Source organism: Abramis brama (assembly GCF_963993115.1).
Source record: "Abramis brama genome assembly, chromosome: 12".
Classification (NCBI taxonomy): domain Eukaryota; kingdom Metazoa; phylum Chordata; class Actinopteri; order Cypriniformes; family Leuciscidae; genus Abramis; species Abramis brama.
The window spans coordinates 33,568,910-33,586,778 of NC_139974.1; the positions used below are offsets into that span (position 1 = coordinate 33,568,910).

At 36.8% G+C, this 17,869-nt stretch overlaps 1 protein-coding gene across 2 annotated transcripts in view; it reads left to right on the forward strand.

The window, feature by feature from the left end:
• angpt2b (angiopoietin 2b) overlaps positions 1 to 17,869 on the forward strand; it is a 45,671-nt gene that overhangs the window by 21,996 nt on the left and 5,806 nt on the right. For both annotated transcript variants that reach the window (XM_084130083.1, XM_084130082.1), the window contains exons 2-7: positions 6,437 to 6,583; positions 8,350 to 8,471; positions 11,277 to 11,509; positions 11,713 to 11,837; positions 14,747 to 14,848; positions 16,390 to 16,556. In XM_084130083.1, coding sequence (XP_083986209.1) covers positions 6,437 to 6,583; positions 8,350 to 8,471; positions 11,277 to 11,509; positions 11,713 to 11,837; positions 14,747 to 14,848; positions 16,390 to 16,556 — 896 coding nt within the window. The remainder of the gene's footprint in view (positions 1 to 6,436; positions 6,584 to 8,349; positions 8,472 to 11,276; positions 11,510 to 11,712; positions 11,838 to 14,746; positions 14,849 to 16,389; positions 16,557 to 17,869) is intronic.

Genomic DNA, 17,869 nt, shown 5'->3' on the forward strand with positions numbered 1-17,869 from the left:
GCACTGTCATTTCCCACAGTAATTCAAATAAACTGTGTGTTTTGAGACAGTTTATCTCTGTGCCATTTGCAGTATGTTTCAATCAGAAGGTCATTACTTGTCACATCACCGCAGATTCTGTAATTTAGGTCCTCTGAACAGCAATATATGCCTTGTCCTTTGCTAAAAAAAAAAAATCACATCGCTACATGTCCCAGCCAGGCTTTGGCCTGCTCTGTTTGTCACCCAGACTATGGGCCGTCTAGAAAGTCTGTCTCCTTTTTCAGGCCTCCCACTGAACACGGAGGGGGCTTAGTATCGTACGTGCTCCCCAGAAATGCTCCTGAATGCCAAAGGATTACAAAAAGGGTCAAAATCACTCATGAGTCGGCTCACTTTCATATTTTACAGGCCCTACATCTGGCACAAGATGCATTTTTCTGACAGTAAGAGGTATAGAAAAAAGGTAAAGCGACTACTATATCTCTGGAGAAATAGCGGTCCAGACAGACCCTCCTGACATGCCTATATGCACGCTTTCACCAGCAGGCCAAATGTTGTATAAATTATTATTTCACTCCCTCTCCGGTCACTGAGTGCAGTGCGCGGTAGAAGCAGCAGCTTCCTGAGCATTGGAGAGCGTTGAACTCTGGTCCGCTGCTGAGTGGATTGTACTGGCTTTTCAACACCACAGACGTTCTGCTTTGCATATGCATTACTAGACTTTCCGGCCAGAGGCCACACATGAGACGGTGTATTTGTATCACACACCACACTCCCACATGACTATCTGACCTCCAGGGTCTTCGGGAACCCCCCTAAAGAAAACATGAGCTAATCCTGTATGTTCTTCAATGAAATTCCAAAGAGGGAACATGCATGCCGAATTACATGTCAGGGACAACTGGTTTTTATTTTTTTTGGAAGGGCTTATTTTTGTTCAGCATCATGACTTCTGTTGAATCACATTAATCCTGTGGCTGGTCATTGTTAGTTAGTAGTTTTCATATTCCACTTGTTAGCTGCATTAGACTTTATTGTTAAGTGTTGCATATATATATATATATATAAATATAATTTTTTTTTTTTTTTAAGAACTCTCTTATGCTCACCAAGGCTGCCTTTGTATGGCCAAACAGTAATATTGTGAAATATTATTACAATAAAAAATTTTCATATAAATTTAATTTATTCCTGTGATGGCAAAGTGTTATGGTGATGTGGAGGAGATGAACCCAAATGCAGACAGTATGCAATATACACGGTTTATTGATACAACTAGACAGAATAAACAGGAAAACAAAACCCACGAGGGGGCAAAACAAGACAGGATAGACTAATTTGGACTGACAAGACTAGACTAAGACTCAGACAAAAAACTAACAACTAAGACAGGATCAAACTCTTCTTTCTAGACAAGACTTTCAACAGGTTACTCACGGATTGTTTCACACAATGAACCAGCGCAGGACAGCAAACACAAGGGGATTAAATAGGGAGAAACTAATGAGGGAAACAGGTGACAAGGGTAAAGCAATGATGACTAAACGAGGATAACAAGGGGGCGGGGCGAGGAACGAGACAACACAAGCACATGGCCCAGCAAAAGGCCATGTGTGTGAACATAAAACATGGGTCTGTCATGATCCTGCCTCAAGACCAGGGAAATCAAAGACTAGAAGGCAGAATCATGACACAAAGCTGAATTTTCAGCATCTTTACTCCAGTCTTCAGTGTCACGTGACCCTTTATAAATCATTCTAATATGCTGATTTGGTGCTCAAGACAAATTTTATCAAATGTATGAAAAAAGTTGCGCTGCTGAATATTTATTTATTTATTTTTAAAAAATGGGAACAAAGAGACTAGGAGAAATATATGGAAGCTTGTTTCGCCATGGAGTAAAAATTAGAAAAGGTTATTGCGACATTTTATTTCACAATTCTGACTTTTTCTCTCGTAAACACGAGTTTACATCTCGCAATTCTTACTACTTTTCTCAGAATTTCTTGATATAAAGTCACAATTCTGACTTTATAACACGTAATTACGACTATATCACGTAATTCTGAGAAAAGTCAGAATTGCGAGATATACATTTTTTAATATTTATTTTCTTTATTTCTCGCAATTGCCAGTTTATATACCTTTATAATAAGTCACAATTATCTAAAAAATATATTACGTGGCGGAAACAAACCTCCTGAACCAAAACAACGAGCTTATGCTGCGTTCACGCCATGTCGTAACTGTAAATATGAGATGGCAACCTGTGACTTTCTACCCGGAGCTGTTCACGTCCTCAGACTTAGATTTATGCATTTCTTTGTCAACACTATCAATGCCGAAATGAATCTGCAGCAGTCAGGTGGTACAACTAGAGCTCTGTAAGTTGTTACGTTCATTGTAATGTTATGTGCTTAGCAGAGCCGGACAGTAACTGAGTACATTTACTTGAGTACAGTACTTAAGTACAATTTTGAGGGATCTGTACTTTATTCAAGTATCATTTTTAGGGAGTACTCATGACTTTACTCAAGTACATTTGAGAGGCAAATATTGTACTCTTTACTCCACTACATTTCTATCCATAACTGTGAGTACCCGTTACTTCTTCAAAAAAAAAAAAAAAAAAAGGAAAAAAGAAACATCTCGGAAACCCTCTCAGATGTGATTGGATTGTGCAGGCGCCACTGATTGGGACAGCCTATCAGCAATCACCTTCAGCTTTCCGCCAAAGTCAACTCCATGGTCAGATTTAGATAAGAGACGAAACCATGGACGAAACAATGGATGAAGACGCAGCAGGTCCATCCCGGGAGCAATATTTTTTTTCCCAGGATGGTAGGGGAAGACTCATGAATATTCATTAGGGAAGTCATCCCTGATTGGTCTTAACCCCAGTGACGGGTAGGTTTAGGGGCGGGGTTATGGAGGTCATAAGAACCCCAGTGACGGGTAGGTTTAGGGGTGAGGTTAGGGGTAGGTCATCAGACCAATCAGGGATGACTTACCTAATGAATATTCATGAGTCTTCCCCTACCATCCTGGGAAAAAAAAATTGCATCCCGGGAATGTGCCAAGCCGTGGCCCCACCTCGCCAGACTATTTCAATTTTCTGAACAAGTTAATGATAGTTTTCGCTTCAAGTGTTTGCTGTGTTTACCAATGTAAGCACTGTGGCAGTAGTAATGCAATATTTAGAAAATGTACTCTTGTACTCTTGATACTCAAGTACTTTTAAAAACAAGTACTTTAGTACTTTTACTTAAGTAGACATCTGACTGTAGTACTTTTACTTGTACTTGAGTAAAATTTAGCAAGGGGTATCTGTACTTTTACTCAAGTAATGTAGCTGTGTACTCTGTCCACCTCTGGTGCTTAGAGACATGAGGTTATTTAACACAGATTCTCGTCTCGCGACGCAGAATCTGCAGTGTGTGTTCATGTGTTTTGAAGGAAGCATGGCTTTGGAGACGCTCTGAAGGGAGGGTGGGATCTAATGATTTCAAAGCTAGCTTGCTATTGCTAGCCACTCTGAAATTTCTTACCCTACCTTTAACACAAATCCTCTTTCCCTGAAACATTTAACCCGGCTCTGTTCAGAAAAGAGAGAAAAGCAAACATGAAAAATCACAAGATTATTGTGTCATAGTACTGACACAACAAACCAAAAAACCTTTGTAATTTTTTGTTTTAGAGGTGAAAAAATCCCCTCTCTTTCAGGCAAGACCATGTTCCTACATGAAATATACACAGGCAGTTGCTGTAACAGTTTCTTGGCTTCCCAGCATCCTTTCTTAACACTGCATTCTAATCCAAAATAATCTCCTACGACAGATCTTCTGCTTGCGTATGCAGCCTCTGTCTCTGTTTAAAGCAGCCAAGATGCACTGACACGTCCTGCTAAAAAAGGATTGGAAAAAGAAAAAGACTGAGAGACAGACAGAAAGAGAAGTGGATTAAAGGAATACTTCAAACCAAAATGAAAGATCTGTCATTATTTACTAACCCTCATGTAATTCCAAACCTGAATGGTTATTTTTTCCATAAAATGATAAAAATGACAAAATAGTAGCATAAAAGTTGTCCATATAACTTGAATGCTAAATATGGCACCTATAGCGCATGTTGGATGTCAGTAACATCAAATGTCATTGGTTCAAAAGTGTCTCCTATCCAAATGTACATTTTTTTAAATAATTTTTTGCTTTTATAGTTCATTTCTGTATCAGCATGTGGTCACTACGAAATGTCATTAATGGCATGTTGGTCATCAACATGCATGTACAGAAAACATGCATGTTGAATATTCTTTACAAAACCTTTTTTTGTGTTCCATATAGGGATAAAAAATAATAATAACATCATACAGGTTTTGAACGTCATATATATATTATTTTTTCTTCAGATGAATGATTCCTCTAAAGAAATTAAAGATTGCTCAATAAAATTATTCTTGCTCAACTGTCCTTGAGTAGGCCAATCTATTGTTTTCAGTAAAGCTTCACAGATGGAGTGTTCATATTTGGCCCCTTTTAATAATAAATCTCATTTTCCATGAAATGGGAAAATACAAATGGACTTGGCCGGTTTTTAATTCACTTCCGTTTTTTTATGCCTCATTATTAAACTCAATTAAAACTCTTTGAATGTTCATTACTGAGAGTGGCGGAACAGCAAGATTAAAGGTAGTTTAATCAATGCCACTTTAGTTTTCTGCAAAGCTCACCTACTTAGGGACTGGCAAAAAAAAAACTTCCTTTGAAAAACGTTAAAATTAAGAAGATTTGACAGGATTTCTCTTTCTTTTTTCTCTTTCTTTTTGTTTTATGAAAAGGCCACATCAATCTGAGAATGGTTTATTACTCTCAGATGCTTGGTGGCTCAATTTTATAGCTTGCATAAAAGGTCATGATCTTTATTTATTTATTGTTACCTCCCTTAATATCATAGCCACTGATGAATTAAACTGAGCGAACAAAATATAGTTTACCCAAAGGTGTTCACACCAGTGTCTCAGCAGGGTGGTACAGTAGCCATGGCTGCATTGTGCTTATGGTATGTGTCACGGCCTCTGTGTGCAGATGTCATTTGGTTGTAGACAATGGCACTGGAGATGGATGAGGACATATTTGTATTGCCTCATTAGAATTGTACAGTGTGCACTCAAGTCCATTTGTCCGAAGGGAGTCAAGCACTGTCAGTAAGATTGATTGTACAGCACTTGTTTTAGTGTTGATGTCAGACCATGCATTTCATATTGATTGTTTTTGTGCTGTTTTGGCCTGTTTCAGGCACTTTGCAATATTATATATCATTTTCACTAAAGGCTCATTGCACCAGCAGACGGCAACAAACATAGACAGACATGTTCTTTTTGTCGGTTTTGCCGAATTTTATTCGGATCAGTGTGACCCCCTGTTGGCGTCTGTTGGCGTTGATTATTTATTTATTTTTTCATACTTAACTTTCTATTCATAAAAGAATCATGAAAGAAATGTTTCATGGTTTCCACAAAAATATCAACCAACATTGATAATAAGAACCATTATTAATAATTGAGCACTAATAATAACTGATAACAATTTAGCGCCAATCTGGATTAATTCAGTTTTGCCATCACTGGAATAAATTATATTTGAAAATACAGCGGGGGAAATAAGTATTGAACACTTTTTCTCAGTAAATATATTTCCAAAGGTGCTATTGACATGAAATTTTCACCAGATGTTGGTAACAACCCAAGTAAGCCATACATACAAAGAAACAAACAAAAATAAGTTCAGAAATTAAGTTATGTGTAATAATGTGAAATGACACAGGGAAAAAGTATTGAACACATGAAGAAAGGGAGGCGCAAAAAGGCATGGAAAGCCAAGACAACTGCTGAAAACTTACAGTAATTAAAAAGCAATCCAGCCCCCTGTCAGTGGAAATTAATAACAGCTGGTTCAGTCCCAAATGATGGCCTACAAAAAGGTCTCATTGCCAAGGTGTCACACAAGACACATCTCATGATGGGTAAAAGCAAAGAGCTGTCTCTAGACCTTCGCAAAACATAATGATGGCATTGGTTATATATACATATATTAAAACAGTAATTTTAAACTGTAATAATATTTTTGCTCAAATAAATGCAAAATTAGTGAGCATAAGAGACTCATAAGAGAGAGAAAAACATATATATATATATATATATATATATATATATATATATATATATATATATATATATATATATATATATATATATATATAAAAAAAACACCAGAATTATTCCAAACTTACTAATACACATTACCGGTCAAAATTTGGAATAATTCAAATGTTTTTAATGTTTTTGAAAGCCTGTTTTTATGCCTCTCCATGCTGAAAGTTCTTTGGGTTATGTACTAGAATATTAGATGGAGATGTTGGTGTATGTTTGTTGATGTGTCATATGTCATGTTTGCAGCTGGAGAACTATATTCAGGAGAATGTGAGATCAGAGATGGAACGGAATGTCATTCACACCCAGACAGCCACCATGCTGGAGATCGGAACCAATCTTCTAAGCCAATCAGCAGAGAACACACGCAAACTGACAGATGTGGAGACACAGGTGAGGCTGATCAGATGACACTGACAGCATCCAGAAAAATAAATGGCACTGCAGCAAGCTTCTGTCTGTCTTTTCGGTGAAAAGCTTTTTCTCTAATGGCTTAAACCACATTTTGAAGATAAGCAGCCACGTGAGCACCTCTCACGCCATAATATGTTCAACATTCTCTATTATAGTAAGCAAACTACTCAATAATTTGCATTGGTGACTCACAATCAAATTACATTCTTCAGTGGCTGATAATATTTACCCTTGTGCAGTTAAGTGAGTTCACAAAATTAGGGCTTAGTGCATCACATTTGACAGTCAAAGCACTGCTGCGTATTTTGGATAATGTGTGCATGTTTTTTTTACTCATCTGAATTCATGGCCAACAGAAGCAGGGTTAAGTGGCCATGTAGAGTAGTGTTGGAAAAGAATCAGAGAAACAGTGAAAATAGCCCAACTAAAACAGCCATAGTGTTTATACTCTCAGCGAGTAATTGTTTCACACTGCTATGTTTTTGCTTTCATTTAGTTGCAGTCAGCAGTTCATTGAACATCATAGTACAGCCTGAAAAAATATTGTCAGGGCTTACAGTATGTTTGCTGTGTTAGAGCTGCTTGGAAAAACATGTAGCTGTTTGAATGAACGGGCATAATGGGATAATCACTCCTGAACTATTGTGTGACTTTTTTGGATCACTTGATTATGGCTTCAAAAACTCAAGGAAACATTTGAATGTTAATCTAACCTCATGTTGTTCCAAATTCATTCAAGTCTTTTTTCCATGGAGCATAAAAGGAGAGATTTTGAAGACTTTTTCATGCACCTACAATCAAGTCAAGTCACCTTTATTTATATAGTGCTTTTTACAATACAAATTGTTTTAAAGCAGCTTTACAGTGATAACAGGAAAATAATGCAAAAAGTGTGTTTCGGCTGTACAGCAGATCTAGAAGAAAAGAGCGTCATAGTCCAGCATAAGTTCAGTGATGGTTCATTTTTGTTGACAAAAAGTTATTAATTTAGTTAATTTATCTATACAGCCACTCTGGAGCTCAGTTCAGTTCTCATATAATGTTGTCAATGCAGGCAGATCAATAATATTGTTGAATGTTAAGTGTCCCCAACTAAGCAAGACAAAAGCGACAGTGGGGACCAAAACTGAATGAATGAGAACTATCCGATCTGTGAACGATCTCTCAAGTTGAATCTTTTAAATGAATCAAATGATTTGAACACAGCAGTTTACAGCTTATTGGAGGGAAGATTGTCAGTACATAAATATTTAGAAACTATCATATGACTTGAAATGTAGTGCACAAGTCTTTTATGACATTTTAAGATGGTTTTGCATCCTTTTTGAAGCTTGTAATTGAATGGAAAAATGCGACCAGCACAGTCTCTGGATTATTCCTTTTTGTGTGCTGTGGTACAATGAAAGTAATTCAGATTTGGAACGACATAAAGGTAATGGCAGAACTGACATTTTTGGGTAAACTATTCCTGATTAAAACTGTATTTGTTTCCAACAATGCTACTTTAAACATTGCTCTTGAATAAAATTGGCAGCCTTAATGTTGCAGGGAAACATCTGGTACTACCTTCAACGTTCAACTACAGGGGTTTCTTGGAAAAAAAATGTAATCCTGTACATTTGCATTCAAGCAAAGATGAAAACCATAGTACTTGGACAAGAAAAGCGCCATCACTCTCTCATGTCTTTAAATATTTTAAAGGTAATCTCTCTTTCCGCTTGTCTGTCATGTGGGCCTGTTTGCAGGTGCTGAACCAAACCAGTCGTCTGGAGATCCAGCTGCTGGAGTACTCTCTGAGCACCAACCGGCTGGAGAAGCAGCTCTTAGAGCAGACCCAGGAAGTCTCCCGCCTCAATGACAAAAACAGGTGAGTCGTCTGCAAATGTGCAGCGTCTCAGTCACACCCTTGTGCATGTGAGCTCTGTCTCTAAAGTTATTACAAATGCAAAAGCGCATCCATGCATATTTTTTAATCAGGATACAAAGGAAAACGGCTTACAAGATGGTAATGACCTTTGATAGTACAGTTGCTCATAAACACTTTACATAATAACATCTCATATCACGTTGCCTGTTGTTTTTCATTTTTTTCTTTTTCAAAAAAGAGCTTTGGACCCCATTTCCACATGTATTTAACTCTGGTATTAAACACTGATCTACGTACCTACATTGAGCACATCAAAAATGGTAAACTGAAGCTAAAATGTGCATGCTTGATGCGCAAGAACCAATGAGGTTTGCGGCTGTGCTTCTGATTACCATATTTTATGTGCTTTATGTATATGCTTTCATCAATGTTTATATGTGAATACAATTCTAAATTAAATGTGTTTATCATAAAAAGTGACCGTGTCTCTTTGGAAGACTTGGATTAAACTACTTTTATGATAACTTGGAGGAATGGAATGTCAATGGAGTGAGAGAAAACTCTCAGGTTTCATTAAACAATTTATCTTTTGAAGGTGAACGAGGTTGAGTAAATGATGAAAGAATTTTATTTTTTGGGTGAACTAACACTACTCACCCTTATTTTATTCCAAAGATGTATGCATTTCTTTCTTCTGCAGAACAGATTGAGAAGCATTTTGGTAACCAAACAGTTTTGGTTCCCATTGACTTCCATTATTTTCTTGTCCATATGGAAGTCAATGGAAACTGAAACTGTTTGGTTACCAACATTCTTTAAAATATCTACTTTTAGGTTCTAAAGATCAAAGAAAATCATACAGGTTAGGAATGACAAGAGGGTGAGTAAATTATGAAAAAGTTCATTTTTGGGTAAACTAACGCTGTGATATCAGGTATAAACAGGACCAAAGACATCTCATCAATGAGAGAGATATTTCTCATGTTCCTTGTTTATTCCATGTGTTTACTATCTCATATACTGAAAATAAGTTATAAAACAAGGATCACCTGTTTCACAGCTCTTTTATGACTTTATAATTGTGTTCAAATAAACAATGATGCTGCATAGCAGCAAGCACCTTTCACACAAAAAACAGCACTCTGTTACAGTACATTGTCTGTTGAGCTCCAGTAATAAAGGAAATGCGTTTTCATCTTTTGGGAAATTTGGCTCAGTGATTATGCATCTTTCTGCTAACTCAAATTAAAATATGCAAGCATTTTGTGGAAACTTAAACTCGCCGTTCAAAAATGGGACAGTAAGAAAATATTGGTACTTTACAAGGTACTTGTCTTTTATAATAAAGCTGCAGCTTAAACAACAACAATGTTTCATCTCCACAAATTAAGATGATTAAAAAACAAATCATCTTAAAAACAATTTGACAAGGTATACTCAAGTGCAGATCCCCCTTGAAAGGATACATGCTGGAAGACCAGAAACAGCAAGCAAAGAAAGATTTAGGGAATGTTTCTTTCGACTAGCTGAAAGTAGCTTGTTCAATCTGTGTGGGTGGATTGTTTCAATAAAAAAACTGCTGCAAAGTCATTAGTCGGACTCATAAAGATCAGGCCTGTGGGATTTATTGTCTTTATTTGGAGCTTGGTATGGTGCCAGCTCACACAGCCTGTCAGAGAGTTGTTGATTTTGATTTTGATAGAGAAGCCCAGGCAACAACACCATCTGTGAATGGCAACGGTATCCAGGTGTTTACAGGTCTACCAGCCTCTCGGGCTCACATGTGGAGTGGCTTGTTCAAGGGTGTCATCTGCGCTGAGAGCAGCGAAAGCAAACAAACTGCTATTTACCTACAGGGTGAAGTATTCAAAATTAGGATTTGATATGACAATTAATATAATAAGACAAACTGTTTGTCTATAGGCACAATTTATGTACCTTTAAGACAAAAATCTGCTCTGAGCATGACAAAATCACACTGCTCCCCATCCAAATGCCATAGTCTGTTGCAGTAACTCAAACAGGAAAACATACTAGTAATCCCATATGGTCTTCCTTTATAAATGCATTTGTGGTAACAGCACTTTATTTCAATAGTTTAGACATTCTACTAACTATAAGTAACTTTGCAACTACATGTAAACTACTAGTCATTAGAGTATTAGTAGACTGTCTGCTTAATATCTGCCAAGACATTATTTTGAAGTTCCCACAACAGACATTCTACTGACTATAAGTAACTTTGCAAGTACGTGTCAGCTTATACTACTAACCCGTACTGTAACATACTGTAACAGTCTACTAATAATCTAATGAGAGTTAGTTGACATGTAGTTGCATGTAGTTATTTATAATTAGTAGAATGTCTAAAGTGGACCATCAAAATAAAGTGTAACCAAACTTGTAATTAAAAAGGTATTTCATCATTTACTGATAAATGAGAATCTTGATGTAATCGTATTTGAGCTTGTTCAGGGAATTTGCCATTTTAATTTAATTTAACTCTGCTCAAAAGAACGAAATGAACTAAATTACTTGAATAAAAAATAGTTCATGTTTTGCTTAACAAGATTAAGTGGGTAAAACAATCCAATCTTCCCATCATTGTATTGAACCAGAGGGACTTTGATGTAGCCTTCAGTTGCGGTCAGTCTTTAAAGGGTTTATAAAGATTTATATTTGTCTAAAGTTGTGCATACGGTATTTTTGGCGTATAAATGGAACGAGAAATTTAATTCTTGCTATAAATACGCACTTTCATCAAATCGTGTTGGTATATGAACCAGCCAGTGTGTTTCTTCTCAGCTACCTGGAAGAGCGCTTTGGTGCTATGGAGGCCAAGCACAGCAGAGAGCTTCAGGTCATCCAGCAGGAAAAGCAGCAGCTGCTGGAGCTGCTGGACAGACAGAATCACCTGGTCAGCCTGCTGGAGGGAGAACTGGCCAGCTCGACTCGTAACAGCACACTGCTCCAACGCCAGCAGGCCACACTCACTGACACAGTGCAGCATCTTCTGGCAATGGTCTCTCACTGTAACGGTTAGTGCCAACTTCACATTATCAGGTTAAGCTGCATATGACCAGCCCAGTGGGAACAAAATTGGGTCTCTCTGAACAGGGCAATGGTGGTCCATCAGGCATTTTTCCAGGAAGATTGAGATTTAAATCAGTATTGCTCAAACCAATCAACCTATACTTCTATTTCTTTTTCACAAATGTTAAAATGTCCCATGTATTTTCAGATATTTCAACTCCAATCGAAAAGGAGATGTTAAAGTTCAGAGACTGTGCTGAGATATTCAAATCGGGAGTTACAGAAAGTGGGATATACAGCATTCATCTTCCCAACTCCACCCAGAAAATTAAGGTTAGTAGATTTAAACAATTTTAATGTGGACAATAACCAGTTTTCAAATCACTATGATGAAATTTAAATACAAAAAAAGAAAGAAAAAGAAAAAAGATTATATATTGCATGCAATATAAAATCATTTTGTAAAGCATGAATCTTGGCATGTATCTTGATTGCTGAAGAAACTGAGCTCTCCTGACATTTAGTTTTTTGTGTTGTTTTTGAGGACTACATTATAATCTGGAAGGACAACATGTTTTAGTATAATGCAATTTCAGTACGTCTTTGAAAAAAGGCTAAGATGAAAATGTCATGTTGATCAGAAAACCAAATCAAGAAGTCAAAGTCAAACATTTCCTTCAGGCCATTTCTCGGTGCATCTAACTGTGAATATGCACCCATATCTATTTCAAAATCTTTCCTTACTGAACCACAAGCAAACCACCCATTGAGCTTTGCCTTTGAGTCAAATCTAATTTTTGGCAGGCTCTTGGGGTGATGAACATTTTAAAAATGTGGCTAAAATTGTTTTTGTTATTCATTATTTTCCTGTGCGCTCATTCGTCTTCCCCTCCATTTCCTGTGGGCATAGGCGCCAGGTGTTTGGCAAAGATTCGGGAGCTTCCTGCCAACACCGGGTTTAATGCAGTGAGCGAGAGCGAGCTGGTATATGTAGTATCACCACTCTTTCATACTGTGCCACCCCTCAGAGCAGCACGCTGGGTGGCTCCTTTCATTTGGAGAGTTTTAAATTGCTCTTTTTTTCTACTTTACTTTGTTTCCTTAATGATATTTATATGGGGTATTGATCAGTACTGATACAAGTTTATTGATAACAAATGGTTCCTTTGTTACCATGAAAGTTTTGAATAGGTTTTTGCTGCCAGAGCCAAGCTTTTATATATAAACAAAATACTTTTTTCTTGGCAAAATTAGCCAAAAAGTATTCTGCTTTAAAAAAAAATAAAAAAAAAATAATACATTTTCTATTTAGAGGCATTAGAAACTTAAAAAATATTTTTAATTTGAAAAATATATTTATTTAAGCTGTGCTATTTCAGTATATATATTTACCAGACATTTAAATATATTTTGGCCAGAAAACTTTTTCTCTTCAAGTATGGAAAACAGTGACTGACCAGCCCTGAATGAGTTTGAGGCATCATGTTCATATTATACAATTGTGCAAAGTATTTTGAATTACAATTGTATAAATGTGTCTGATTTATAAATGCGCAGTCTCAAGAGACAAAATATCGCTGGAAAATTTAACTGTCATCTTGATGTGGATAGCTCAGAAGCATAAAACAAAGAACATCTCACATCTGTTATGCAAATAGAAATATATGTTGTGCTGAATAAGAATGAAATCAATTCCTACTCCCCAAACGCACCCTCTCTACAGATGTCATTAATGCAAGTGCTTTGTCTTTAAACCTTGATTAGCTAAGGTCTTAAGACCAGCATGTATTGCTAAATGAGTTGGTCTCTCCAAGGATGGAAATGTACGTTGTTATCCCACTTTTTGTTTTTGCCAAGAAGAACTTATTGCTTTTCATCTTCTCCTTAAGCCTATTTCTTCCCAGAAACAGCTGGGAAAATTGGAGAAAAATCATATTGAGGATATTGACTTGGAATGTTTTCACTTGACACCCACAGGCTAGAAATATTTAATATTTGTGAAGAAAATCCTTTACGGGATAGGCTTTAATTAGTTTTGATGGATTCGGATGATGGAATTCAACGAGCTGCACTTTTATTATTTTATTTTTGCTGCTCATAGCTCAAACTAAATTGCTATTTTCCTCACAAAACAGTAAAGTGTTAAGTTGTATTGAGTTCAATACTAAATCAATAGATAGTAAAAGTTTTAGTGGAAGAGCACTACAGTTTACTGTATGGCTCAAATTGGGACAATCCATCATTAGTATGGCAAGTTTATTGCATAGTGGTTAACCAAATTTTAACCAACTTAACAGAGTACTCATAGCCTGAGGACCCGCCATCTCCCTGGACAGGAACAGAATGTCCTGCATCAGAAGTCCAAATGTGGTGGTTTGTGATCCAGTCTCGCTCCCCATGCATATTTAAAAAGGATGGTGGGTCACAGTGTTTTTCTTTTTCTTTTTCTTTTTTGTCAGTGCAGAGAACCTACAGAGTTAAGAAAGGCCTCATAATTGACTCTGAAACGTCCCTATTCAAAACATCATGAGTTGATATGCTTTGTGGCATATCCTGGGAAATTACAGTAGTTTGACGAGTCAAATCACTAAACTGCAGCTTTTTGTATTAAGAATTCAGCAAATTCTGACTTAAACATTACTGTAATAATGAAATAAGGGAAAATTACCATAGCTTTTTTGTTGATGTTGTTTAATAAAACACAGCACCTGCAAAGGGTCTCTCAGCATTTATTTATTTATTAAATAACCCATTGAAAACCATAGTTTTGTCACAAATATTAGCTCAAAAGAAAAGGAACTTTGGTTACACTTTATTTCGATGGTCCACTTTAGACATTCTAATAACTATAAGTAACTGCATGCAACTAATTGTCAACTAACTCTCATTAATTTGCAACTATACTTGTCAACTAGCTCTCATTAGAGTATTAGTAGACTGATAGGTTTAGGGTTATGGTAAGGGTTAGTAGAATAAGTTTGCATGATGTACTCGAAAAATATTAAGCAGACAGTGACTGGTAGTTTACATGTAGTTGCAAAGATACTTATAGTTAGTAGAATGTCTAAAGTGGACTATTGAAATAAAGTGTTACTATAACTTTTCTTTTAGTTCCTTCAGTAACTAATACAAGTGTTATCTCTCTTTCTCTCTCTTGTTAAAATATAAAATTATAAATGATAAAAAAGTATATTTGTATATTTATGGCATGTATGTGTTTCTGTATGGTTGTTTCTGACCAGGTATTCTGTGACATGAAAACTAGAGGGGGAGGCTGGACCGTCTTTCAGCACCGTTTTGATGGATCAGTCGATTTCAACTGTGGCTGGAATGACTACAAACTGGTAGGATCCAATATCAGTTAGAGCCTTTCCACATTTGATTTATTTAATTGTATTTTAGTGTGGTTATCTTTCACAGTTTGGCTTCAAATTCAATTTAAAGCACAATTCTCTCAGTCTCAGATAATTTATTTTAGCATAGACAATGAATGAAGCATGTCTTCATGCATCTAATATCTAAAACAAGGTGAACATTGTAAAGTACCTAGTTGCAGGAATTTTATTTTGTGCCGTCATTAAAGATTGCTTAAAACTAATTTTTCTTAATTTTGTTTAAGACAATGAAGTATGATCACTCCTTTAATGAAGACTTAAAGTATAATTTAAATGTGAGCCTGTCTATCTCTTATTGAGATTTATTGATGAATGCAAGCTTCTGCTACCATTAATCTGAGGCACCTTACATTTAAAACACATATTTAACCTGCACTGAAGGGGAAAGTCTAACTCGTATGTGGCATCTGATGCTTATAGCCATAGAATACTGATGCATTGGTGACCCTGTTGACCTTTCCTTGAGGAAGAGAATTCTGATTGGCCGTCTCTGCATTCCCATGTCTCCCTCTGTTGTTACACCTGCATTCCCTCCCTATGTGGGAGAATGAGTATATATTAATTCGGTCACAGGGTCATTTGAAGCCTTGAGAAGAAAAAAAAGAAAGATAAGAGACATTTTGAATTTAAATAGGGCATCATTATTCACACTTTGCGTCCATCATTTTAAAACAAGTTACAGAATGTAAAGAGATTCCTTTTCGCTTGGACATTGTAAGTAATGCTTGCTTTAAAATCAGGGTCTACTTATAAACGTAACATCTCCCCGAAGAGCTGAGTTGTTTGGAAACTACTATTATTGAGTTTTAAATGCGAAAACGGTGGTAATTCATCTCACCTGGTCTACTTCAACAGATAAATTGCTATGGCTGCTCTGGGACCGCTTTAGAACAGCGCAAGTTTTGTTTTCTCTTTTCCTTGTTTTCTAAGAAAAATGTTTTGAATTAATAAATATTTGGCCCCAGATGGAGCGTGGGAGTCGGGAGCCCCTGTAGATTGTTGATAACGTGTGCACTGAAGCATTTGAATGCCCAACTGCACTACCACATCTCACTGTGATCAAAAGTGCTGTCTCATTTACTGGTCCAAGCAAAGGGAAATGCAACATTTTCCTATGGTTACAGGAGGTCTTTTGAAATGTTTACTGTACTAGTATGTGACATGGAACTCAAGGATTGTTCTTCTGAAGCAGACTTTCCTCTATCTCCGACATTTGCATACGACTGTCACATTTAACCTCTTAATGCCAGTCGCACTGAACTTTCAAATTGGTCGTGAAGCAGCCGTCATCTTCTGCTTGTTCACTATGGTAAAATGAATTCTTATAAATACTTATTTGAAAATTTTGCATACGTACCTGTAAATAATTGGGAGTTCTCCATTGTACTTGAGTACTTCCATTCTGTAGTTTGTCAGAGATTGTGAAAAGTGTATGAGTGTATGTCAAGAAAATAACTTTTTTTCTTTTTCCTTTTCTTCTTATGCGACAGGGATTTGGAGATCCGTCAGGAGAACACTGGTTAGGAAATGATGCCATCCACCTGCTTACCACATCAAAAGACAACATTCTCCAGGTCCACCTCAAAGACGCAGAGGGACATCAGGCTTATTCTCAATATGACCATTTCTACATTGACGGAGAGGATAAGAAGTACAGGTACCAAAATGTTTCATGTTCTCTTGACTCTAGATGTTAATGAACTGTTGTGATGCATACAATTGGGTGTCACTTTATTTTCAAAAGTGGTGGTGAAAGTTGGCTGGGGTGAGGTGGGGGCACAGTGCAGGTTTGCAATGGAAAATGCTTAGTCTCGCGTAGCCAGTCCTTCAGACTGATGGCAGAAGGTCTGGACTCCACAGGAGCTTTCATTGGCCAAGGATAGCCCAAGAGGACGTCTGACGTTAAACAGGACGTTGTTTTGTCCAACATCATGTTTAGGGGTGTGAAAATGTAAAGTCGTTTTCCCCACAATAACAGACCGGCATGCAAGTTTAGTGCACCAATGGCGCAACGATGGTCCTGTGAACTACACATACTTGAAAATCCAGCATTTAGTTGATCCTGATAAGCGCTGTTTGTCATAGTTTTAAATATGATGGCTTTCTTCTTCTATAAGGGGGTTTGGCATCATGACAGCTTTGCAGCACACGCATCTCCTGGAAATCCTGGAGAATTCAACCAATCAGATGATGACTCGAAACTCCTGAAGTATTTCCCATTTTGTGTGCAATATGCATCAGACGTTCAGCCAATGTGGGCGTGACATCTGAGGTTGAGAATGCTTAGCTTATGAATATATATGACGTTATGTGCAAATAATAATTAAATGTGTTTTATTTTACTTGTTTGATAAATAGTTTCAGTGATGAATTACTACAGATCTGTAGTAGAGGATTTTCCCATTTCCAAGTCAATACTGCAGCGTCAACAAAAACATTAGCATTGAAAAGGTATTAAAAAAAAAAGAGTTTCAATAACACATTGAGTTGCTGTTTTTGACTTCTCATTGCAAAATGATTTGATGGGCCAATAATTTTTTTTCGGATCATTTCTGTTTAATTCAGATAAACTTGGGGTCAGATGTTGTAAGATATGTTTGGTCTAGTGGCAATGTTTTTGCTTTAAGCACGAGGGGTTCCCTAATATAACCTTTTATTTGAATAAACCACAATTGCAGCTGTACATCAGTAGACATTTATCAGCAGCAGGAACACATTTGGTTGCATTTTGTTTTGTGACTTAACTGGAACGGATAACAAGCTGTAGAAAAGTGCAGAGCTGTGTGCGGTAAAGAGAAATCCTGCCATCTTTCCTCAACTGCAACAATCACTCAACAAAACATTAAAAATGATGAATTCCAGCACAGTCTCATTATAATACCCACTCACAAAATGAAAACTCCTGCCTAACATTTGAAGATGGTTCCTATGTATTAACATCGTAGACATGAGCAGCGAGAGCCATGGCCA